The sequence below is a fragment of the Columba livia genome, chromosome 2, assembly GCF_036013475.1.
Source record: "Columba livia isolate bColLiv1 breed racing homer chromosome 2, bColLiv1.pat.W.v2, whole genome shotgun sequence".
In the NCBI taxonomy this organism is placed as follows: Eukaryota; Metazoa; Chordata; class Aves; order Columbiformes; family Columbidae; genus Columba; species Columba livia.
The window spans coordinates 126,559,330-126,585,306 of NC_088603.1; the positions used below are offsets into that span (position 1 = coordinate 126,559,330).

Sequence of the window (25,977 nt, forward strand, 5' to 3'; positions counted from 1 at the left end):
TACCTGTATAATGACAACTGGACATCACAAACTTTTACACCCTGTTGCAAGGAAATTATAGTAACACTCCATAAAGATAAATAAAGAGAGTTGGTCGCTCTTAGTAGAACTCATCTGGGACCATATCCTTGAACAATTGTTGTCAAATGCTTCATTAATCTATGAAGAACTTCACGTAGCAATCTTGTGAGAATGTCCAAAGCCAAACTAATTCTCTTCAGTAGTAAAGTAGCTACGGGGTTGCCACTTGTAGGTAAATCCAAATTTTACATCAGTTTATTCAATCAGTTCTAAGAAATCCAATGGTTATACAAATCTTCTGTTTTAAGCACTGATGACTAAGCTCTTGTTACCAGAGAAAATCTGAAGGAATAAAAAGTCAATCTACCTGGCAGCCTTTCCACCTCCAGCATTTTCTCATAATACTAAATATATTGAAGAGAATATTGAGCAAAATGGAACAAAACCCACACTCCAAATCAGAAAACAGTGTAGTACTACAGAGACCTGCCAGACACAGGACACTACCTAAAACATACAGAGACAACAGCTAACTGCCAACTTCTGGAAGCCAACTTTGCTGCCAACAAGTACATACTTATCTTTCTCAGTTCCTTGCCATCTTTTGGCATTAAATAGCACTTTATCTGGAAAAAACACTTTTCCAAGTAAACAAAAACGGTTTTAAATTGAGTATACTTTTAATTTACTCTACATCACAACACAATTGTACCACACTCTTGCAGGTTTTATCATATTTTTTTTTCATTTCAGGAGCTTACCAGTTTTTCTTTTGCATCAGAGGGAGATCCAGAGCAAAGCTCCCCACCGACTGGTCGCCAAGTCAGCAGCCTTGAAAACACAAAACCGGCACGCAATTTAGGAAGTTTGAAATACTAATTAGAACTGATATTCTTAAAGGCCACTTTAACATGGTAGGTTTTTTGTTTATTTCAACTTAAATTAACGGAAGAGTCGGATGTAGATACTTCCATAAATTAACTAACTAATTTCAGTTTAAAGTGTATATTTTATTCTTTCACACATACTAAAAAATTTAAGTATTGCGTTTTTTGAACTTGAACGTTTGTGCCAATTGTTTGGACAGACAGCTGGATTATGTGGCGGTGGACTGATTTTTGGCAGAAATACTGGATTTGGTTTAGGCAGCGCTCTGGTGCCATTAGTGGGCCTTGCTCTCTCACACTGCCTCAAGCTTTACCTGGAGTAAGGAATGAATCCACCCCAGGACAAATCAGCATGAACGTCTGGAGATGTTCTGCATTCTCCGTTTGGGGTATGTTCCACAATTGTAGTTCTATTTCCACCTTGAATTCAACACTTTCACCAAGGAGTCATGGCTGTTACGAGGCACCAAGGCACTGACAATTCTCCCGATCCCTTCCCTGCTGTTTTCCTCTAGCACGCTGCTGTCCTGAGGATCTTCACCTTAAGCACTGAAGAACTTTTACATTAACTGTATCTTACTGAGGTTGGCTATGGCTGACAAGAATGGAGGGAAATTGGATTAAGTGGTCCCAGAGTTTCTTGTTCTATCAAATCTATTGCTATAAAGTAAGATGAAAGTTATTTGTTGTGGTTAAGATCTCAAATATTTAGCCTCAATCTGTGTGAGGCAACTCCTGATGGACATTTGTATCTGCATATGAGATCTTTACCACTGTGTTAAGGATCCTAAATTAACATGTCACTGATCTCCAGACAACTGAAGACCATGTAACTCAAAAGACAAACTGGAGATAAGAAAAGATGAAATCTTGAGGCATATAATGAGACAACAAATAAAGTAAATCAGAGAACCCATTTTTGAAAGCTACCAGGACACAAACTGTAGATTATTCTGGATTAGAGGTTGCTAAATACACTGTAATTTAATTTGGGCTATAAAGTCGTAAACTTCCATCTGCCAAAGGAGGCATTGGAATAATGAGCCATTATCGAGCCAGTAGAGGCCAGATCACCCTAATTTGTGCAAGGAACTGATTCTAATTCTTGAATTTCCCAAGGACAAGAGGGCATTCACCCTGGCTATCTCAGTGAGCCAAGATTTGCTCTCATGAAGCTTCAGAAAATTTAAATTAAATAAAATATAAACAGCCCACAAATTAAATAAAAAGAAGAATCAAATTATTAAATGTGTGGCCTGGATGAGCAAACAGTGAGATGGACTGAAAAGCAGCTGAACAGCTGAACTCCTGCTGCAAAGAAACAGAACGGTACCCTGGGCTACATGAGGTGATCCTGCCCCTCTGCTCAGCACTGTGTCCATGGATGGATCAGAGAGTCCAGCAAAAAGCCACAAAGACCATTATGGGACTGGAGCACCTCCCCTTTGAGGAAAGGCTGCGACAGCTGGGACTGTTCAGCCTGGAGCAGAGAAGGGTCAGAAGGACCTCGTAAGTTTATATAAATACCTGAAGGAGAAGTGAAAAGAAGAGGGAGACAGGCTCTTTTCAGTGGTGCCCAGTGCCAGGATGAGGGGCAATGGGCACAAACTGAAACACAAGAGGTTCACTCTGAACATCAAGAAACAATTTTTCACTGTGAGAGTGACCAAGCACTGCACAGGTTGCCCAGGGGGGCTGTGGAGTTTCCACCCTTGGAGATATTAAAAAAAACAGGACACGGTCCTGGGGAAACTGCTCTGGGTGGCCTTGCTTGAGTAGGGGCTATCGGATGGAATGACCTCCAGAGGTCCCTTCTCACCTCAGCCATTCTACGTGATTCTGTGTTAGTAGCTTCAGCTATTAACACCTCCATGATTTTATGGAAGCTTGACAGGAGTACAGGTTGGGCTTATCTAGTAAGTGATTCTTGCTAAATTTGGTAGCTGACTAAATATTGTAGTACTAATTTTCCAAACAAGGAAGTAATATGATCACCTCTCTTTGCAAAAAGGTGACTTGCCAAGAACCAGCAGAAGCCAGTACTGCAAATAAGAACTCCTGCAGCCAATGCTGCAACTCTTAAATTGAAGAAGTAAGTTACCCAGTACCTGGAAGATGTTTTATATGAATGCTAAAAGAGAACAGACGTGATCCTACCTGATCAGATTAATAAAAACCTCTGCCAGAAGATACTTTACACTCCAGAGATTCATAGCATCTGACTAGTTCCAGACAACTAGCAATAAAGCATTTGCCCATAAAACCTGCATGTATACCACTGTGCAATTTATCTCATTTCAATGATAACTACTCTGTTACTTCCAACGTGGGAAAGCAAAGGTAAAAGGGGCATTTGCCAACTTCTCTAAGTAGCGGGGCAGCCTCCACAGCAAGCTGGGTATTAAAGCTGTGCTGTCAAAATAAATAGAAAGGCTGGGAGTGCAGGAAAAGCTCCACCGCAAAAATAAGGCTGACAGAGGAAAAAACAATACAGATATGAAATGGCAGCCAGACCCAGAGTCACAGAAAAAGAACCAGGTCCCATAAAGAGAGGAAAAAAAATAAGAAGGCGTACAGAAGGAAGAAGATGTATCCTCCTAGGGCTCAGATGGAGAAGAAGAAAATAAAAAAAGGTAGAATGTCTCCATTAAAAACACAAACAAATACTTGCATATTGTTATCATAGTTTTTTCTTACCCATCCAAAAAGCTTCTGTTTTAATCAAATATGGTCAAAGTGAAAAGACTGTTTTGAGCAGTTTTGTGTCCCCCAACAACTGTTTGGAAAAGAGCAGGTGGTACCTTCACCATGGGACAGGAGAATGATTACATACCCTCAAGGGATTACTCATGTAGAAAATCCCAGTAAGATTAACCTCACCCTGCAAAAGCTGGGAACCTCCCAGAAATATAAGGAGGAATAACATAATTAAGTTCTCAAAGAAGGCATAGGAAGATTAAAAAAGGAGATGGGAAATAAAGAACGGAAATCTATGGAAGGAGTCAGGTACCCTCCTAAGAAAAATAACCCATTTGAAAAGCAGAATGCCATAAAACATCAAAGGGAATAATGCATATACTTCAAACCAGATATAGCTAAAGGCAATAAGAATATTTTGAATGTGTCTAAAGATTAAGATATTCAAAATGCTGCTCTAGAAGGATTTCTAATATTCAACTGAAAGAATACTCAGAAACCTAAATTTTGATTCTATGTGGAAACCAGAACAGTTACCAAGTGCAAACAAAAAAAAAATCTTGCTAGGTCCCAGATGTTTCAGCTTTACTTTAGCATGATTTTTAGATGCAATTACTTCATACCTACTCACACAGAAAAGCAGGTGAGATAGTGACATATGGATAAACTTATCCTTTAAGCATGAATGAAGCTCTCTTACAGTGCTGATACAGAACTCTCAAAAGAAAGAAAGACTGATGTTTTCTTGAGGCCTGAACTAGGTGACACCCAGAAGTAAATCCTACAAACTAGACGACAGATATAGGACAAGTAATAATACAACAATTCAACATTAAGTTTAACATTAAGACTACAAGATTTGAAAACAAGCAGCGTTTCACCTCACTGTTGGTACGGAAGAAAAACCTCATCTTTGATATAATGCTGGTCATGACTTCTTGTTATTCTGCTCTATGATGTAAGTGAATAACATCCTACTCGGAATAACCCAGCCTTGTTCCAAGAAACTTCACACAGAGTTATAACATGAAGGGAAAGGCAGCTACCAAATATGCAAGATAATTTTCATGAGAAGATTAGGATTCATAGAAACTATGATGCACGTTCACCATCAACCACAGAGACCTAAATCTGCAAGACTGTTGCAGTATTTTAGTATTTTGTGGAAAAAGCTTCAAATGTAATTACAAATTGCAAAGTTTGCCTATGAACAGCATTCTTCTCTTAAAGAAAGAAAAGGACCAAAAAATCAGATAGTACTTCTCAAAAAATCCAACATTTAAAAATCTAATCAGGTCACTTTTTTTAAAAAAAATAACATATGGTATTTTCAAGTTTTTAACTGTTTATCATTTACAAAACAAAAGTAGTGTATCTGGCACATAATCTATCATTATGTTCCAAGAAAGTCTGCTTCTCTTTAGTCCACACGTAACAGCTTTTTGTTCACCCCACCTATCAGATATCTAAGAGCTTCAAATCAGAAGTCATCTAGCTAAACTATTTTACAAAGTATACGTATTAACAGTCATCTTACGCATGAGGGATTGTAGTTTTGAAAATATCCAGCATACAAGTACAAGTTTTATCCCAGATTTCTAGGGTAAACTTTTCACCATTTAGGATTACAACATTCTCCAAACAGTTTGTGCCAGACCGTGCCAGTTGTTCATTGTCTGGAAAAGACAAACAGGGCATCTGTTTATTCACATTCAGCATAGTAAAATGTTAACATTGTTTAACATAATTTGGTACAGTCCTACCTTGTTGCACACACCAGTACAGCTGTGCAAATATATCATCCAAAAGAACATCACTAAGTACTTCTAAATACTGTGTGAATACATCACATATTGCATAAAGTGCATGGTTGCAAGTAGTTGTCATCCATTCAGCTTTCTAGGAGGAGGGAAAGAAAAAGGTCACAACTTAGTTTAAGGCTGCCCGGAGAGCAGATTATTGGACTGACAAGCATCGTGACATACTGAGTTTGACACTTAACTCGGTGTCTAACCTGAGCTCAATAGTTTAATGCCAAGCTAAGTGTTCTATTTTTCTTCTAAATATTTTCCAGGGGATACAAGTTTAGCAAGTGAGCTGCGTCCTTCTACAAATAGTCAGAACCTCCCAAACAGTTGACAATTTTGATCAAACTTATACTATTAATCATTTATATGCAATTTACATTAATAAGTCCATTTCTGTTACACTTCTTTGTCAGGACAGTTCCTCATCTTGGTTTGGGAGGTCAAAACCTGTTTGACTGGTCAAAAAGGTGCAGTGAAAGCACAGTGCTGTTTTTTGGGGTTGGTTGGTTGCTTGTTAGTTAGTGCTTGTCATTTATTTGTTTAATTAATTACGATTTCTTTTTTCCCCTAGTCATCAAAACGTTTTGAACTAGCAGAAATTATTTCTTCTAAGTGTGACTTCACTGCTGATTACAAGCCTCATTCCATGGAGCACGCTGCCACGAAATGATGTGCGGCTCAGATTCCAGACATCACCTGTAAACGCTCCAGCTCTTCTTACAAGCCCCACATATGTTGCACTATATGTTATTCTTCTACTGTCTATACTGTAAACGACTAGGCCTTTTACACACACAGTTTAAAATAAATGAGAAGAGTGACAATAGGTCCAACAGAACACTAATAAAACAAAATACGGCTACAAGAATCACAGGTCAACCACTGAAGTGTTGAGGTTCGTCTAACATTCCCTGATAAGCGATATTATTAATCAGGTTTTCTACTGTAAATATAGATCTTGCCCCACTTTTTTTCACCTCAGTCTGCTGTTCTGGCAATTTCATGTTGTCAAAAATCCTGAAGACAATCCGAAACAAATCCTGCCACCAGTGTTTTTCGTAAGTATGGCCATATGTCTTCATTATTTCAAACATTACTGTTAAGCCCCTGAAATGAAGAACAACCAACATATATTAAGAGTTACAAAAAGAAATGCACTAGACCAAATATCTCCAGGTGCAACAGCCATAACAAACTCAAATACTATTAAGAATGTTATATATCGATCTGATACGGATCAGTCACGCCAGTACACCAAAAATACATCAAAAATCAGCTTCTTTTAAAAGGACTTTGAAAATCACAGGCAATAGCCAGAAAATACTTTTGAGAACTGTGGTAATTTAGAATTAAAATAGGAAAACAACTTCTTCACAAAGGGTCGCAAAATTAAAGGAACAGGTATTTCCAGGCAAGAAATAGAGAGGTCTGGAAATGAGTATCAATCTTCACCAGCTATAAAGGGAACCCAGATGCACAGCTCACAAGTATATGTGTAAATTTAAAATCACTTGTATACAACCTCTCATATTTAGCATCAGACCTGCAACAAAATACACTTTACAGGATACACTTCATAAGTGAAAAGCCATAATCAAGGAAAATAAGCAGGTTTTACATGAAATGAAAGTACAGCGTTGTTTTTCCAACTGTTTCTGTAACCCTCAACCAGTTAATGAATCATGGTATAAAACCAGTTTTAAAATCCCCAAGGTAAGTATGATGGGTAAGACACAAGAAGGCAGGACTGGGGTCACGAGTTTTAATTAAAAGCAAAAAGAGATTTCAACAGAATGTTGCAGTTGGAGTCTACTGAAACAAATCCTAATCATTGCATAGAGCATTTTACATTTGTTTAAACTGAGCAAAAATGTAACATACCCAGGTCAACTATGACAAATCACTAAAATGGAATAAGTAACAGAAGCATCCATCATGGAATCAAATATCATACATTTATATTTACTAATGAATAGAGAACATCAGTATTGCCACTGAATATTAATCCACTGAATATTAATCCAATGCAATACCTTATTTAAACGAAAATAAAAGTGGGGGGCTTTAATGAATATTGACCATTTAGAGCTGACCTTCCATGTTAAAACAATGCTTGCTTGTTCCATGTTAGGAAAGTTAAAAGTCGACTTTTACAGTAATTTTACTGTGTTCTACGCATAAAATGCCTCCACTCCATATGACTGAGCTGAGCTGTTTTAAATAGTTTACAGGTTCTATAATAAAAGAAAAACAGTCACTGTATTTTAATTTACTTAAGCTTTTATTTATTTTCAAAGGAACTATTTAAATAGTTCCTATCTTTGTGATTTCATGGCTATTCATCCTAAACAGGCAGAAATCTAATTTCTGCATTCCAGCACCTATTTAAAATGTGTTTTTAAAGAATCTCATGTTCCTGCAGAGATAGCACCTAAATTAAATACGTAAGTCATTTTATGATGGTTATGTTTACTAAGAGAGTTGTTTCTATTTTAAAAGTGTAAAATAAAGCCTTTTAAAATTTGAATTACAAATACTCATTGTTACCTGGTTCTTACATCTAATTTGCATCTATTGATGATACAGGACAATTCAAACAGAATTGGGAACCATCCTCGGACCCACACTCTGTCTTCAGGAGCTACATTCATGTCATCACTTGTGTATTCCTTGAACGCCTTTAGAAGAAAACACAGGGTTATACAGAGCCGTAAGAGTTAGATTCTTCAAAACACATTCTGGACTATAAATAACAACCTCTGCTGTACCAGTATTATACCCTGATACCTCAGGTGAGTTGGCAATCAAAATAATAACAACAATAATACTGAGAAGGTCAAGTGTTTTTCTAATTAATGCTTAGTATATTATGAAAACTAAACTAAAAAAATAAATTACATGATACATCCAAGCATCAGGTTTTGCTTGCAGTTCGGTCTGAGTTTCTTACTCTTTACAATTTATAGAGACAGCACTGAAAGCGAGGATCTCCGTAATATTTTGAGGATATCAAGTATTACCCATTTTTCACAACACTTCTCAGCAGAGAGCAGATCCTGAGATATGCTGATTTCCAGCAGCTGCCAGGAAAGGTAGCTACCAGTTGAACGGGGTGGATGGGGATAGGCAGGGGGAATAAAGGGAGAAAATATATCACTGATACTTTCAAAGCCCGTGGCATTTTACACTCCTATTGCTTCTGAATAAAGTACATTTCTCATCTCTGAAACTAGAAAGGAAGCCAATAAGGTTAGCGTAATTTTTTTCTTTATAAAAGCCTTGTTGGTTAAAGCACTTATCACTTAGTTAATACAGACTGTACCTGAGGTCTATCAGATACGTATTTTGCACAGTGGCGAATGAGGCGGATCGCTTCCATACTGGTATCTGGAAATGCTGCATTGCAGGCAAATTCAGATAAGCACTTTACTGCATCCTGGAAAGAATCTATGGTTGCTGGGAAGTGTTTTTCAAACACAATTGCTGGGAGAAAAGTGTGAACAGAAGAAAGAAAAAAAGTGTCATACTTTAAAATCCATTAATTCTAATTTGAACTGATTGTAACAGAAGTCATGAGAGACTGGCTCATTGATTGGTGCTGTCAAATGCTTGAGTAGTAATAAAAACTAAAAAATGAATGCTCAAAAAAAAAAAAAAATCACCTAGAGGGCACTCTGTTTTAACAGTAAATAAGTGTCTAAAATCAAGGTAGCATCTAGTCCAAAGGAGGGAAACTCAACAGTTAAGCAAGAACACAGCAACAGGTCTGTGTGTCGAGAGCTTAGGAGGGCTATATAAAGCACAGTTACATCCTCAAAAGGACTTCCCTCGGCAATACGGTCCTGTTGCCTTGATTTTAAATAATGACTTTTGAGGGGGAAAAAAAAAAAAAATATATCATTCTTCATCAATGTTGAAAAAGTTTCAGGAACTTGTGGAGGCTGAGACAGAATAAAGAGATCCCTTTTGGCACTTAAAGCCTGGGATCTAGATTAGAATGGGAATTGGGGGGTGGAAATCATAGTGTCAGCTAGCTCAGCACTTTTTCCTAAACAGGACCATAGATAAGTACAATTCAGAAACAAGGAAAAAGATAAGCAAACAACATTAAAGTGACCATGCATTTAGTTCTAAAGCATCAGGTGGACTTTACTGTGCAGGCTGTAGAGCCAACAGATAAACAAAGCTGCTCATTCTCTGGAGTCACATAGACCTTTCATGATGTCTGAACATCACCAATACTCACTGACAATGTGTCCTGTTGTCTGGAACGCAAGTTCCACTATACTTTCATCCTGATCTGAGGCTGCCAGATGAAATACTGAGAATATGTTTTTCCAGCCAGAACGAATATTAGCAGCCTGGGAATTTACCATCTGTGCAATACACCGTACAACCATGTCTCGGATAGTAGGAGACCTAAATTAAGATAATAAACAATAATTGTTTAAACTAAATGACATAATAAATTAGAATAGTATAGTTCTCCAGCAACTGATTTTACAAAAGCGATCTGAAACATTAACTGCAAAAGTTGGTGCTTACGATCCCAGGTGATTTGGCTAATTCCATATTATTACCTGTTTCTCTTCATGATATGTTCAAACGGTCTTAGGAAGTCCTTCTGGAATCGGAAATTAGCAAGTTCTCCTTTTTCTAAGAACTTCATTGATAATTGCCTTAATGAGTCCACTGCAAAAATAGCTACATCTTCATTGGGATTGCAGCCAACCTGGTAACGCAGAACAGAAATGCACAGTAAGCTTGCATCAGAATTCTTACGGATTCAGACCAAGCTGCCTTTAGATTTGATAATGGAGAACTAAGCAGTACTAGAAAATTAACAAAACTGAACAGTAGCCAATTCCATAAACCACATTGTTAATGCAATTCAATAATCCCTAAGCAATTCCAGCTGTTTTCTACATTATCTATCCTAGTATTAAAAACTTTATAAAAATAAGCAAGTTGTCTAGAAAGTCTTCAACAAGTCATATTAAAAATGCATGTCAAACATTCACCTGATAAATAGTCAATTTAGACTTGAACAGCAGACAATCTCTTACCCCAAGCTTCATGAAACACTCCCCAAAATTACAACACATAACTAAACACAGACAGTTCTAGACCTAGCTCATGATAAATAACTTCAAGTATACTCCTACTTTTCCATTTATTATATTGTGTGCCTCAGCCTTCTTGCAGGCCTTTCCACGTTTACAATATGTTTTTGCTTTAAGCTACTTATACAGAAGTACAGAAAAAACCCTCTCTAATCCAGATGAGCACATGCTTTTCCAACAAATCTCTAAGTAAAATTTATTTGTATTGATAATTCAAAAGGAGTATGATGTATAATCATTAACAGGGATACCTTATTAAAATGATCTCCAATAACTTCCCAGATTCTAGACCACTGTAGCCTTATCCGACCCATGTTGTAGTAAGAAATCTCTACAATCTTCTGCAGACTAAACATTCGAGGGTGGGTAGCAGAGAGCAGTTCATCCATAGATACAGCACAAAGCCAGCGAACGAAATCCACTGTTAAATGACCACAGAATTTAATGCAGTATTTTTCCAAGGTTTAAGACCAAGTTGCTTTGTATTTTACGGGGATGAGAAGTGCGGGGGGGAAGATAAAACCTACCAATAGCATTTCCATCCAACCTTGTAGATCCAGTAAATATTCTGTAAAGTGCAGTTTAAGACATCATTAAAATTTCTTAAGAAAGCATCTATTAAATACGTATTCAATATTAAAAAATATATAGATAGATATCCCAACTACATTTATTTATTAAAAAAAACAATTAGTAAATGTGGAAAAATACTGAACTTTAAAAATCAAATCAGTAATATTTAAATGACTTCTATTATTTAAAAATAATTCCCAGAAGCAAGTGTGGAGAGTGGGAGGTGAGCATTGTTTCTAACACTATCCGTTCATTGACAGCGACTGATGAACGATGTCAGTATTTTATGAACTATTCAGCCCTGCTCCAAATACAGAAGCAAAACTTCTCCAGAGTGCAGAATTCCTATCTGCTGTGACAAATAGATACTTGAAACACTTCCCATTATGGAGTGGGGAGAAATGCTGCAAAACTAAAGAGCTAGTATGTGTTTGACATTAAGCCTCCCGTTCGCTTGATGTGATTTTACTGCAAGACAACTTTCATTGAACTGACATTGATCTTGCTGCCTACATTCAATCCCAGAAATGCTTGTGAACTTCGGGAATGATTCCACTTTGAGATTGTCAATTTTGAAAACCATTAAGAAAATGATGTTTTCTGATTTCTTGTACAGTGAGAGAGCAAGATGCATTAACACTCCCATCTGATCCGTACAATATAACCAGGGAATGTTTATGATATGTATTATGCCTGGTGAAATCCAGTTAGGATAAATAAGATTCATAGAAAGGAAGACTGGAATAGTAGTTTTGGTAATTTCAGACAACATCTACATAACCTAGAGGAAAGCGGGGGTCAGTAATCACATTTATGGGAAAAAAGGTCTGTACTAAGGCAAAATGAGATTTGCTATATGTTACATAGCGCAAATCCAAATTCACTGGACAGTACAGCAGTCTTCACTCTGTAACAGTCCTATAATAATTTTGTATCAGTAAAAAGGCTTCTTGCCTAATCTTCATTCTGTTCTGTCTGGCAAAAATACTTACGCTTTGTAAAAAAAGGAAAAAACCCACAAACCAATAAGCCCTTTAATGTGGTAGTATTTATCTAGTTTTTACAAACAGAAGTCCTATTATTAGCACATGGTATTCAAACATTGTTTAAAAAGCTTGAGGTGGCAACAGCAAATATAATACAATACCTGTCTACAGCAACGACAACGCTTTGGGAGCTAGTTTCACCAATGGATTCCTGTATACTTGCTATCTGCTTCCAATCCACGTTTCCACCAACTACAAGTGAACAAAATTTAAAAAATGGGTAAGAGATAACACAGAAAGGGCTGGGAAGAAAGAGGAAGAGAAGTCATGCCACTACCAGTATAATTAAATATATTTTTAATTCACAAAAAAAGAGAGGTACATTATTAATTTTCTTTGCATGACCTGGACACCACAGTGAACAGTTGCATGTTCATCTAAGTTTTGATTCTCTAGATTCTCTATCATTCTATAAACTGTATTAGTTGCAGAAAATTGTCCACATTTGGAACACCTCTATGAACAGATAAAAGTGAAACAATGCAAAAGCACAAAATGCAGCTTTTCCTCTCCATATTTGAATGGACCTTTGGTAATTCTGCTACTGAAAAATACACAACATATGACAGACACCACCACACAAAGGAGAATTTTCATACTTAATTAGCAGTGAATGAGTATATCCATCCTGACAGGTTTTCTTCTTAATCATTCACAGAGAAGAGTTCTCATCAAAACTCCATCCTAAAGCTACATCTCAAGTACAACAAAATTACCACATAACAACAATAAGAAAAAAATCTTTAAATAAAACCAGCAATATTTGTTTTGGAAGCTAGAAACTGTAGTCCACACCTGAGAAAGCTCATTTTAAGAACTTCACAGTGAGCAAATCTCTGAAATTTGCAGCAATCTCTATGCTAACCCCTCACCCTGTTCAAAAAAAAAAGAGCAGGAATCTTGCAATCATTCCGTGTAATTCCACCTAACCTGTATTTAGGGTTTTTTTTCTTAGGCAGCCTATCAGAAACACAGTGGAGAACACGAGACTCAGAGGCCAGCAGTTTTATTCTCTGAGCTTCGCAGAGGAACATTTCTCATGTTTCAGACTGCTTGCCGAAGCCTGCCCAAGTCACGCTGTGCTCCGCACTCACAGGCAGCTGCAGGTGACCGGCTGTCAAATGTAAACTGATGCATCTGAAGGATTTTTCTCGGGCATTTATGGAGTAACCTTTCTGTCCATACATACACAGCCTTACACTGGTATTTCAGCAACCTGTTATACTGCTGGGTTTGATCAAAACTTCTCAGCACACAAGCTGCCAGGATCAATAAACCTGAAGCTTGGTGAGGTGAATTTGAAGGGCCAGTTCCAAGAAGTCAGGTAGCCCTGCCCAACCCTGCCAGTTTGCATGAGAATTCCTTACTGCTGTAGGATTGTAATAAATGCTGGAAGACTTGGTGGATTTATACTCTTAACAGTTATGAGATATTTTACAATGAAACACAGAGTCACCTGTATGAACAAACTGATCCCTCAGATTCCTATTGACCAAAGGAGATTTCTGGTTAGCTAAGAAATGCGCTTTGGCTATGACCTACACACAGCAGTAGGTTTTGTCTTCTGACTATGTGCATAGAAACTAGAGTAGAAGAAAGCTGAACTTCACAGTTACAGCTCCAAGTAAGCCCACATTCTTACAAAGAAGCAAAGGAATAGATGCTAATTTCTTTTACAACAGAAGTGCCTGTGATGCCTTGAATTTTCAAGTGAAAAAAAAGTGCCACAGCAGGAAGATAATGCAAAAGTGCTGAAGACATTCAAATGTAGACACCTGAAGAGCGCACACCTGAATCCTGGTTCGGGCAGTAGATGTGAAAAGGATTTTTTATTTTAAACATACACACTACTTCAGCAAGAAGAGTGAATGCTGCTGCTTATGCACGTCTGCATGAAGTTTGTGTGTCACCCAACTGCAGCTTCACTTAAATTCACTCAATTAAACAAGTATTTTCCTGTTAAATATGTGTCTCTATGTATCAGCATATGTATCCTGTTCTTCGCAGGAATGTAAGTTTATAGGAAGACTTCTAGAAAGCCACAGTTCCAAAAGATACTTCAGAGTAATCACAGAAAGAAAATTAAAATATTTACAACATAAGATTCATGGAGCGAAAAACTGAAACAGTTGAGAAATTTACTATGTTCTAACAACCCCATAGTGTATGAAAAACGAAACTCCTTTGAGTTAGGTATTTTCCCATAAGACTGAAGTGGTATTATTATTATTAAAAAAAAAAAAATCTTTAAGTTTCCATATGTGCACTGTAAAAAGCATTCCAGAAATTCAATTCAGAGAGAAACATTTAATGCATTTGGCCATACAGTATTTTCCTTGGAAATGTAGTTAACAGAGGGGAAAAAAAATCTTTATGAGTTGGATATACACTAATGACTAGCAAGTATGATTTAGAGACGCTGGACTACAGTTTACATTCTTGAGCTATTAGGACTTTAAAGGCCAGTCACTTCAGGGTAGAGAAACTGCCAGCATTTGGAAATAGCAAAGCCGGAGAGGTCATCAGGGAACACTGAACTGGAGGATGCATATTAGAAAGGCAGGAAGAAGCTCAGTATATGAGACATTGGCAGACGCATTCGTTTCCAGGAATAAGGTTTCCCTTCAGCAACTCCTGGCAAGGTGAGCGAGAGCACAGTGGAAAGAAAAGGACTGACTGCAGAATAAGATGAGCTGTATGAGGAGAATACAAAGCCAGACGATTAGGACTAGCTGAGCACAAATATCAGGAAAACTAGTAAAATAAACATTACTGCTTAATAAAAATCTCTAAGTCTCATGAAAACTTGAGGTGAAACAAAGCTGTAAGTGAAGTTGTTCAAAATGCAGGATATACCAAGCATCACACTAAACCAGAAACTTTCTAACACTCAAATTGAGTTATAAATACTTATTTGATGCTCCCATAGTTTCCTATAAACCCTACAACCATATGTATTTAACTGTGTTCCTGCTGAAAAAAAAAATCTTTTAAAGATAATTTATGATACGACAGGTATGTATTTCTAGGAGAACAGGAAACAAGATCTCATTTATGAAGTAAATTTTGGCTCTCAGACCAACCTAAAAAAAAGCACTTATTGAGTACCAAAGTAACCAAAAGAGAAGAAAAGAGAACTTCAGAATTTAAACTAATCTCCCACGTGGTTTAATACTCTGCATTCTCACAAAGTTTCATAACAGGATGCTTACCCTACACATACTAACTTGCCTGTTTGGTAAAACAGTTGGTGCACTAACGTTGCAATAGCATTAGATCTGGCCATGTCATGGGCAATCCATTCTTACTTTAATAGAAATGAAGGATGTATCTTTTGCTTACCTTTCCCACTCTCCTATTTTAGCAATAATGCTTAACAGAGCAAAACAAATATTCCAGAAATAGGAATAGGTCTATTGAAAGCCTAAAACAGTTTTACAAGGACTACTTTACGGTCTCCTCTCCAAACCTCATAATCAACAATAATGAAAACAAAGGACAAATTTTAATATGTGTCTGAACAAAGCCAGTTAAATGAAAAGACTTCGTATCTGCATTACTTACCCAGTCCAAGCCCCACAAATTCATCAGGTGCCTGATCTTTTGTTCCAGTAAAAGAACCTTCCCTGCCACGCACTGTCCCTGAGATGTAGCGAGGTTTTACTCCAGTTCCTATTAACTGTGCCAGTTCAAGTTGACTGATGCATTTCAGAATCTATTCCAGAGAATGAAGAAGTTGTTTATCAACAAAATCCAGTTTGAAATAGTAAAAAAATAAATAAATACAAATATTTAGGCAGATCTTTAGGAGAAAAGGATTCTAAACACTCAAGGTCAGACAAATATTTCTGTTCTTCTGTCTAAAACAAATACTAATTTAAATACTGTTGGATTAATCTCACAATTTTATTTCTCACGTGGACATGTTTTGCTACTTTAACTGGCTGCATAATGTGCAATTCTACATAATATATGTACAAAAGTATATACGTGTAACTTATTTTAAAAATACTCTTTCTGCATAAACACTACTGTGTTCAAAATCAGTACCTGCGCTTTCTTACAGTTTAAGAGCAAATGACTTTTATACCTCATGCCACGAATTTCCTAAATAGTTCCCATCTGTATGAGCCACCGTGATGAGAGTTTTAATGGTGTCGATATTCTTCTGCTTCATTTCAGTAATACCAGAACTCACTGTAAGTAACGTAAATCTTGCTAATGCTTGGACGTAGGCATCTCTTTCAAGCTACCAAAAAAGAAAAAAAAAGGTCAAAAAACTCTCGTATTTTCTCAGTTTCTTGTTCTTAGTACAATCTATGTGATTTCAGCGACTACATCATTCACCTTTCTCTTCCTGGGACTGAATTCCTAGAGCATTCTACATAGTGAAAATATCTCATGTTTTTCTGTAGTAAGCTGTAGGACAAAATCAAGCTCCCTCTATTCAGGACCATGAAGTGTCATGTCTGACAGCACAGAACACATAGGTTGCTGTTAGGTTTCTGGGTTTGGTCTACTTCGCATTTTTGGGAGTGCTTCTTGGGGGAAACAGGATACTCTTTCAGCAGAAACACGGCTTCCTAGCCAAGCTTTTATTATTCTTGTACTACACCCGGACCTACTCTGAAAATGCTGCAGATTCAATTTGTAGAATTTTTTTTTTACTCTCAACAGAATCTAAATAACACATCCAAAAAGCATGTTTTGCCAATGCCACAAAACTGCTCAAAATGTATTTGATTCAATGTACACAGTTTGGAGCACCTCAGAAGCTTGTGGAGTGAGACTGTCATGGGTGGGTAAATGGCAAGTGACCTATAATCTAGGCAGATGAAATAAATCTCACAAAAGAGAATGTTCCACATGTAGGTACCCAATTTTTGTGCATAAACACCAAAGAAAAATCCTCAGGTCTCCTATGAACTGATTGCAATGGTGAGAAGGGGAGCTCACAAATGCATTTTACTCTCCTGTTATGTAAGATCCAAAGGCCATAAAGTGAACTAGCTGTACATCAGATAAACAAATGACAACTATGAAATGTATTTAAATGTTTGGATATTTAAGACTGTTTTGAAATAAAATCATTGAGCATATCATATAACCAAATATAAAATATTTTTTTAAATCCCTGTAAGAACAGCTGTTTCATAGAGAAAACATGAACGCCACAACAGTGGGGAATGACAGAAGGGACGGAGTCTCACAGAGCCACACAGGATGGCTGCTGTGTTCAAACCCAACCACTCCTCCAGGGTACGCTGCCAAAGGTACAGCAAATGAGGGATAAGCACAGAAAAATGGAAGTTTCATGGAAAGAGTACTAAGGAAAAAGCTTAGAGTCTACAAACTGTGTATCTTCTGTAAAAGGAAAATGTTTTCAGTCCTACATTCCCTCTCTGCTCCATACGTTCTCCCCCTGTCCCTTTTTATAAGCCATCAAAGCAGGAGAAAAACAGCTAAACATTATGTCCACCAATGAGAAAGTAAAAAGAGATGATATAAGCAAACTAGGTACAACTTTTTCATGCATATCTTGTCCCAGATGTTTAGAGACAAAAGTCAGACTATGTGACAGTCTAAGATAAAAAGCATAAATAATGAAAACCAGAATATCTAATTGATATCTTAGAGGTGCACATGTATAGTTTAAACTACATTGCGTACTTTGAGAATTTTCTTAAAACTAAAAGCCCCCAGCTCCCTCCATTATCTCTCAAAGTGTGTAAACAAATGCTAAATGTTCTTAGACGCCAATCTTCTGTATGTTTATTCAATTAAATAAAAAAAATTGCCAGCATCATTTCAGTGCAAGAGGGAAAAATCTGCTTCCAACAGAAAAGTCAACTCAAGTGCAGATTTGCCAGTCACCTTTGAACCACCAGAGCTATCTGGCAAACGAAGTCAGACAAGGCTGCCATCTCATCAGAACCTTGTGCAATGGAAACATCCTGTAATGCACTGAAATCATCAACACATCAGTATTGGTTTTAATGATATCAGCAAAACAGAATTCCCATAGGAAGCCATGAACAAACGTCTATTGAAAATACACACAAAAAAGTTTTTAAACTGCAGCAAATAAGAAGTGTTGTTTTTGAAATACCTCCACTCAATCAAGATTGTCCCTTGCCCATGGAAGGGGACAACTGATTCTGGTACATTCTTGGGAGCACGAATATCTTCGAGCAAACATGTCCTTGCCCTCCCACCCAAGGCAGACCATTGCAGGGCTGGGAGCTACCTACCCTCTGCAGCTCCCCAAACTGATATTCCTACCTGTTCCACTTTTGCAGCTTAGGAACAACAAAAAAACCCACCCAGGAATGTGAATTTCATTGAGCAGCTGCAGGCTCCAGGGAAGATTTGTTAATCAAATTTTTAAGTCTGTTCAGGGAGGGGAGAAGAAAAATGAAGTAGAAAGACAGAGGAAGGAAACCCACCATGATCTCAATGGAGCTTTCAAAAGCAGCTGTATCAGAGGCCCCAACGCACCTTTTCATGTTAGTCATAAAAAGCTATCTAATTCGCTAAATACAAGTGCAATGGGAGAGGGAAGCAAAGCATTCACTGTTATATCATAGTTCATCAGTTTTTACTTAAAGTTAGTTTTACAAGGTGGTGGTTTTTTCTTTTTTTTTTTTTTTTTTTTAAACATTTACTATGTAGACATGAAATAATGCAGCGTCAAACATATGAATTCTTCTGGCCTCTCTCTTCAGCTGTCACTGACTTATGGCAGACTAGTACTCCATGTATTAACTAATAGTCTACAATAACATAATAGTACATTCACTATTGATGATTTTTAAATGGAAACAAAAAAGGCAAAAAATAGCACCAAAGCTTAATCAGAATTATCCTCTGGAGCCAGAGAGCCTGGAATTCTTGGCATTGTGCTTAATGCAAGATACATTCATGCATTACATCAGGAATGACATTTCCAGTGCCATAACTGTTAGAACAGTATCCAATTATAGACGTCTCAGATTAGTATAATCTCTCTGAAATTGAGAACAATATTTGAAACACAGTTCAGATATATTAGTTCTACTTATGAAACAGGATAGAAAGACTCATTTTATGAAACATCAAAACAACGCTAAAGAGCTTTGTAATGAAGAAAGAACGAACTTTGAAATACAAGTAGTCAACTTGCAGGGAAACAAAACTTCAGTACATGGGCATGGCAGCACTTACCACAAAGCATCAAGAAAAATAAAGGTCGCTTCATCTAAAACACTTTGTCACATACCAGATGAAGTAGTAATTGCAGAAGCAGGCAGGTAGGTACTGCAGTGCACAGCCTCAGCAACAAGGACTCTTAGAATCCCACTAACATTTTGCTCGTACCCAAATCAAAGTATTGTCTCAATCTTGGTTTTTTTTTTACCTGAATGTTGAAAATGCAAGCAATCCTGATTGCACATCGTATACCCTCCAAACAAAGCGAGGCAACCTCGGTGTCATCACAGTCCTGCAGACCAACGCTGAATGCAGCAAGAAAAGGTGTCCATGCCAACTGGAATGTATGCAAAATAAAAGTTACATCACCAACTGTTAGTATTTGAAGGGAATGTTATAGTTTCAGCATCTTGCTAGAGCGTAAATTTCGTCCTTGACTCACTTAATTAACCTTCAAGTTGTTCTTTGGCAAAAAGGAAATGGAATAAAATAGACGAGACATAGAATAGCATAGAGGTAATGCAGATTGATGCTTCCCTCAGAAGCACCCTCTCTCTTTCTCAGAAAACATCACACACAACCATCTATGGATAGCTGGAAAAAAACAAACCCACACATCCAGCTATCTTCAGATAAAACAAACCCCCAAACCATGTCATTTAGATGTCTATTGGAGTTTCGGTATTCCCAGGATAACCTTTATCTTTGCAGAGTGAGAGACAGATAGAGTCAATAGTTATTGCAAGAACCAATGTGGTTATGACAGATTCCTCTATGATGAAAACTATGTACTTAAATGAGACATTTGTCCTGATAATACCAGACAGAAAACAAAAGGGTAGGATAAAATAGGGCAGCAATTTATATTAATTCCATTAAAGTTATGATAAGACCACAACAATAAGAGACAGGACAGGCCCCTCTTCTTGATGTCTCTGCTCTTCATTTTATTGCCCTTGGCCCTCCATCTTTTTGTATCTAAGCCACTGTCAATGTTTCCCATTCCTATTGCCTTAAGGGGGACAGAGTGTAACACACATGGTCCTGCTCTTGTGGTCAAAGGTCTGTCCCCCACAGGCAGAAAAACCAAACAGAAAATGCAGAGGATCCTGCTGTAACTGCATGTGGTTATGGAGAGGAAACCTCAGGGCACCCAGACCGATTTTAGAAATAATTTTACCTGAAGTCACCCCCTACGAAATACAGTCAACGCGCGCACAGCAGGGAGCAATAGATTTCACGCCTAATTTCATAATAAAATGATGCACCACAGAGCTTTGGTTCCATTTAAGCCAGCAATTCCAAAAGCGCTATCTCAGAAAAGAGTTTAACACTTGCACACACCAAATGATAACTCTGTGAGAGTATTAAAGGCATCAGGTTAATTCATAGATCCAGGACTTAATTCCCTATTGCATGACCTTTAAAGGTCCCTTCCAACCCAAATGATTCTATGTTCCAGAAGTGTACGTTTCTTCTTTCACCATGCTTTTTCTAATTTTTCATTCCTATTGAAACCAAAACTAATCTTAAAAATCACACAACTGAAATACTTTCTTAAGGACTATCTAGACAACTGCACAGTATGCTTTATAACTAGATTAATGCTGTTATTTATAATAAACAGGTTTGTCACTAAAAGTGAAAATAAAACCTCTAAGGTAGACAATCAGTTTTGTGCTGCTTAGGGGGGTATATGAATTTTTGTTCTGTTTTAATCATTTAGCAAATCTATCTGTAAATATAGTTATAGTGATAAATTTTACACCAGCATCAATGGGTGAAAGAGATACCCAGAAGTTTATTAAGTTTTAATGAAATAAAAATTTAAAAATCTAAATAAAAAAGTGAAATATTTAAATTTCATAGTTCTCTGTTCAATACATCACATCGTCCTCATTACTTTAGTTAGTTTATTCACATCCTTAAGCAAGAGGACTTCTAATTCTTAGCACCTTCACAAAAGATGTTTAAGGTACCCTGTCGCTCCATATATTGCTCCTTTGAAAATGGATTTTGCAAATGTACTTTTCAGATACTAAAGGCTAGGAATGTATCAGAGTAATAGGGCTGGTATTTTGAGGAAAAAAATTATATTAATTTTACAGATGTCTGCATGCAAGTTATTTCATTTCAGCCTCAGAGAATTCAAAGAAATCTATTAAATGGCACCCTGAAAGCAGATATCAAACAAGAGCTTCATTAAATGTTACTCTGTACCAACAGAGCACTAACCAACTTTTATTAATAGGGCGATAAAGAACTCAGAGGTTTTACTCATGGACAGCAATCTAACAGCTAGATCCTCAGTGTGCCCAGGTGGCCAAGAAGGCCAACAACATTCTGGCTTGTATCAGAAACAGTGTGTCCAGCAGGACTACAGAAGTGATTGTGCCACAGTACCCAGCACTGGTGAGGCCCCAGATTGAATCCTGTGTTCAGTTTTGGGCCCCTCACTACAGGAAAGACACTGAGGTGCTGCAGAGAGTTCAGAGAAGGGCAGTGAAGCTGGTGAGGGGCCTGGAGCACAAGTCTGATGAGGAGCAGCTGAGGGAACTGGGGCTGTTCAGCCTGGAGAAAAGGAGAGGGGAGGGTGTTGTTCTCTTCTCCCAAGTAGCAACTAACAGGACAAGAGGAAATGGCCTCAAGTTGCACCAGGGGAGGTTCAGCTTGGATATTAAGAAAAATTTATTCACAGAAAGGGTTGTCAGGCATTGGAACAGGCTGCCCAGGGAAGTGGTTCAATCACCATCCATGGAGATGTTTAAAAGATGTGTAGATGTAGTGCTCAGGGACACGGTTTAGCAGTGGACTTTGCAGTGTTACACTAATGGTTGGACTCAGTGATCTTAAGGGTCTTTTCCACCCTAAATGATTCTATAATTCTTGAACCTGGGCTTGGAGCTCAACTTTACCTCACAGCACAAGACTCCAGCGAACACTTTGTTGATTGTTATGGTAGTGGCCTGAGACTTCACCTGCCTGGAGCAGATCACAAAAGCACAAGCACCACTGCTTGCACAAGGGCAGCAAATGAGAACATACAGAATGATGGTCCAGTTACCTCCTCCAAAACTAGATGACAGTCCTAGTCCCTCTGACACATTTGCAACAGACATCAGACAGAAGTTTATTCTGATAATTGCGCCTCCAAACTGCAATGAAGTCATCTCCCTTAGAAGCAGCAGGAGGGACTCAAACAATGAACTGGCATTAGTCACTTGTCACTTTTATAAATCTGTTGTTTTGACTATAGCTCTATATCTAAAATAAAAATCCTATCATTTCAAGTTTTTTACTACTCTTTATACTTTTGTTCCCTCAACACACTTCTCATAACTGCTGCATTGTATCATGATGCTGCTTCTATCAGCATAGAAACTTCTTGTATCTCAGGGTAAATGAAACTGGAGTAAAAGGCTCAAAATCCCTTCTTTCCTGTGGCAAGTTAAGTAACTTAAAAAATGATCAAAACATAGCAGACATGAATCTTTAGTATTTTCAACAAATCCTGTCAGTCAGTATTTTGCATCAAGAGCTAAGTGATATTCTAGGTAAACACCAAAACACGTCACTCACCTTAAACATGGGTCTCACATGCTCCAGGTGCGTTGCACTAGTAAAAGGTGCCTGAACATGGCTCACCGCCTCCATAAGAGCTTTAGCTGTTTTAGCCATTTGTTCCATTTCCAAATTATATAGGAGTCTTCTCTGCTTTTCACTAGCAACACCTGTAAACAAACACATTTTTTCCTCTCATTTGTGCATCTTTAGCAGAAGTGTCTTCATTAATACAATTTCAATTTTTTCATTTAGTGCCATACTCCGATGTATTTTTTGTAATGTCTTTACTTTCTGAAATTACCACACCATTTCTTTTAGAATACAGATAAAATTTAACTTAAGGTAAGCTTAGATATGAAATGTAACCTCACTTTAAGCCTCTAGAAAATTCTTGGATTTGTACAACAAACATTTCTCCTCCATCACCTCAACTGACAGCATAACTATCACATCCACTAAGCTAAATTTAAAGTGAACAGAAATTTCATAGCAATCCATCAGCACAGAAAATAACAACAAAAATAAGTGGACATCCTTTTTCTGAGGGAGAACTACATTAATTAACTTTTCATTTCAGTAATGGAACCTCCATCTCATCAAGAAAGTGAAGCCCAAGTAGAATGTAATAAGCAGCTTCTTTAAAATTACAATAAAAACATCATGTTACTTGAATGAATATTGAAAAAAAAAAAAAAAAAAAGAGGGAGACTTTTTTGCAGATGCAAATTTCCTGTAATCTGTTCATACGGCTCGCATAGGATTTAAAAGCATGCAATTTTGACTCTGCTGGGAAAAACTCACGTCTCTCTACATGTTCTCTGTAGAAAACCTAGAATGTATAACCTCTGAATCTTCACATTATGCAAAATACAGAAAAGATTTTCTGGTACTTCAGAGAAGATAATTAATTTTATAAGTGCATATATTGGGACTCTACAAACAAAACTATGCAAAATTTTTGAAGATGACAGACTGGTTATTGCAGGAAAACACAATGGTTAGCCTTTGAAATAGAAGGCACAAGTACTGTGTGTTTTGCACCATGCCTCACAGCAACACTGGTACTTCCCAAAGCTCTCAAATGCATTCCCCTGTATTGCTGTTCAAAGGCAAAACCTGTGCTCTCCATGGCCAATGCACCGAACACCAAGAATCCACATGCAAAGGGAAGTGAAAATAAGCAGTTGCATTTAACACAGGTTTGAAGGTAGTATCATGCCTTTATGTTAAAAGGAAAACGATACAAAATTAGAAGTTGGGACTCGTTTTGAGTTAACTAAGTGGTGCTCACTTGATTTACCTCTCATTTTAAAATGGAGATAGTGTCATGAAACTGAAGAGCCAACACTCTGTCAAAAGCTAACACTGCAACTACTTACTTTGTTTACTGGATTTTGTGGGTATTGTTAATTCCTTTGTTTCTTTCATTGAAATCTTCTTTCCAGCTATTTCATTATATATAGCAGACAAATATTCTTCGGGGAGATCTTTACTATCATTGATACCTCTATTCATTTTAATATACTGTTCTTTTGTCATTTTATTCTTAACCTGAAACCGAGAAAGAAGTCATTCATATCAACAAATGAGGCAAGTTCATAGCAGTGACAATGTCGCCTCTAAAAGCAGACAAACTCAAGAACAAATACCATCAAGGTCAAACCTGCTGATTCAGAAAACATTTTAAAGTATCCAGCGTATGCAAGACTACATTGTCAAATCTACAAAACAACGCAAGGCCATGTGGACATTACAACAGTCATAAACATTCAGTAGGATCTGCATGTGAATTAGATATAACATTACCAAAAAAAAGTGTTTTATCTTGTCATACACACCAAGCTATTTTAAACATAATTATATGATCTCATAAGAATTCAATACTCTTCCCAAATTTTGCTTGAATAAATGATGACAGCTCATGACTGCAACTTTGAATATTTTGCACAGCAGAAGTGAGCTGTATTTATCAAAATAATACTGCACCATTTTTTTCAAACAGACTAAAATCAGGAGCAGATCTGTGTTAATGTCAACAGTTAAGTAATTACACAAATTCTGGCTTTGACTGTAGATTTGATCACTACTGTGAGTGCCTCAATATGAAAGCAAATCCACACGATTCCTGTTCAGCACAGAGCAGTGAAGTTAGACCTTACAGAAAGGTCTAACCAAAGCAACTTAAAAATCTCAACACCTATAAAACACAACACTCTTACTTAAAAGATGCACAAACTTAATCCATCCTATTTCTTACACACATATAGATGTTAAATTGAACACCAAGCTTTTACAACTAGATTGTCACAAAGCCTGAAAGATGGATGTCTATGAATTGTGTAAAATTATTTTTCTAGCAACATACCTGTGGACTGTGAAGATCTGTTGTCAACATGATAATTGAGTAAGCTAAGACGTATGCAGTATCTGCACTAGCAAAAAGAGTTTGCCTGTATTGGAAAAGGAGAAAAAGAACAGCAAATTTAACATACATACAATTGAACATTTTTGACTTATTATTCAGCTTTCCAAATTTCTGAAGATAAGAGCATGGCTTACCCTTGGTTACATTCTAAATATCTAGCAGCAAATTTCTCCATGAGGCGATCAATTTTTTGAGCCTCTCCTGGAAGACGAAATCCCTCTAGAAACATGCGCAGAGCTGAAACAAAATCCTTTCCTGAAAAGTCGTGTTGGTCTACATATGCATACATGACCTCTTTGTTAAATTTATCATTGTCTCCCAGGAACTCCCCAACCTGAGTCTAAAATAAGAATAGAAAAGAGAAACTAGTGTATTTACAATGAAAAAAAATGGCAAATAAGAACAACAGTCATATTGACCATATGTCTCACAAAAACAGAGGCTTGTACGTAGTTAAGTATGACATATTCTGCTTCTTCTCTACTCTCTAGAGCAAAGTATTTTGGCAATATATTCATAATGCTCTCTTACATGCTGATACCTGCCTACTTTCCTCCCTTTGGTTTTTCTCACATACCATTTTTTTCTATTACATGAATTCCACATGTGCACAAGACAAAGTTAATATTACCAACGACCGATTGT

At 37.2% G+C, this 25,977-nt stretch overlaps 1 protein-coding gene across 2 annotated transcripts in view; it reads right to left on the reverse strand.

Moving 5' to 3' along the window:
• ARFGEF1 (ADP ribosylation factor guanine nucleotide exchange factor 1) overlaps nucleotides 1-25,977 on the reverse strand; it is a 95,095-nt gene that overhangs the window by 7,586 nt on the left and 61,532 nt on the right. For both annotated transcript variants that reach the window (XM_065053692.1, XM_065053693.1), the window contains exons 16-33: nucleotides 25,467-25,672; nucleotides 25,273-25,357; nucleotides 24,287-24,458; nucleotides 22,923-23,074; nucleotides 19,552-19,680; nucleotides 16,246-16,404; nucleotides 15,720-15,870; nucleotides 12,257-12,347; nucleotides 11,064-11,104; nucleotides 10,788-10,957; nucleotides 9,994-10,145; nucleotides 9,660-9,832; nucleotides 8,736-8,896; nucleotides 7,961-8,091; nucleotides 6,391-6,520; nucleotides 5,369-5,504; nucleotides 5,143-5,281; nucleotides 783-852 (exon numbers count right to left, since the gene is read on the reverse strand). In XM_065053692.1, the coding sequence (XP_064909764.1) occupies nucleotides 783-852; nucleotides 5,143-5,281; nucleotides 5,369-5,504; nucleotides 6,391-6,520; nucleotides 7,961-8,091; nucleotides 8,736-8,896; nucleotides 9,660-9,832; nucleotides 9,994-10,145; nucleotides 10,788-10,957; nucleotides 11,064-11,104; nucleotides 12,257-12,347; nucleotides 15,720-15,870; nucleotides 16,246-16,404; nucleotides 19,552-19,680; nucleotides 22,923-23,074; nucleotides 24,287-24,458; nucleotides 25,273-25,357; nucleotides 25,467-25,672 (2,448 nt within the window). The remainder of the gene's footprint in view (nucleotides 1-782; nucleotides 853-5,142; nucleotides 5,282-5,368; nucleotides 5,505-6,390; nucleotides 6,521-7,960; nucleotides 8,092-8,735; nucleotides 8,897-9,659; nucleotides 9,833-9,993; nucleotides 10,146-10,787; nucleotides 10,958-11,063; nucleotides 11,105-12,256; nucleotides 12,348-15,719; nucleotides 15,871-16,245; nucleotides 16,405-19,551; nucleotides 19,681-22,922; nucleotides 23,075-24,286; nucleotides 24,459-25,272; nucleotides 25,358-25,466; nucleotides 25,673-25,977) is intronic.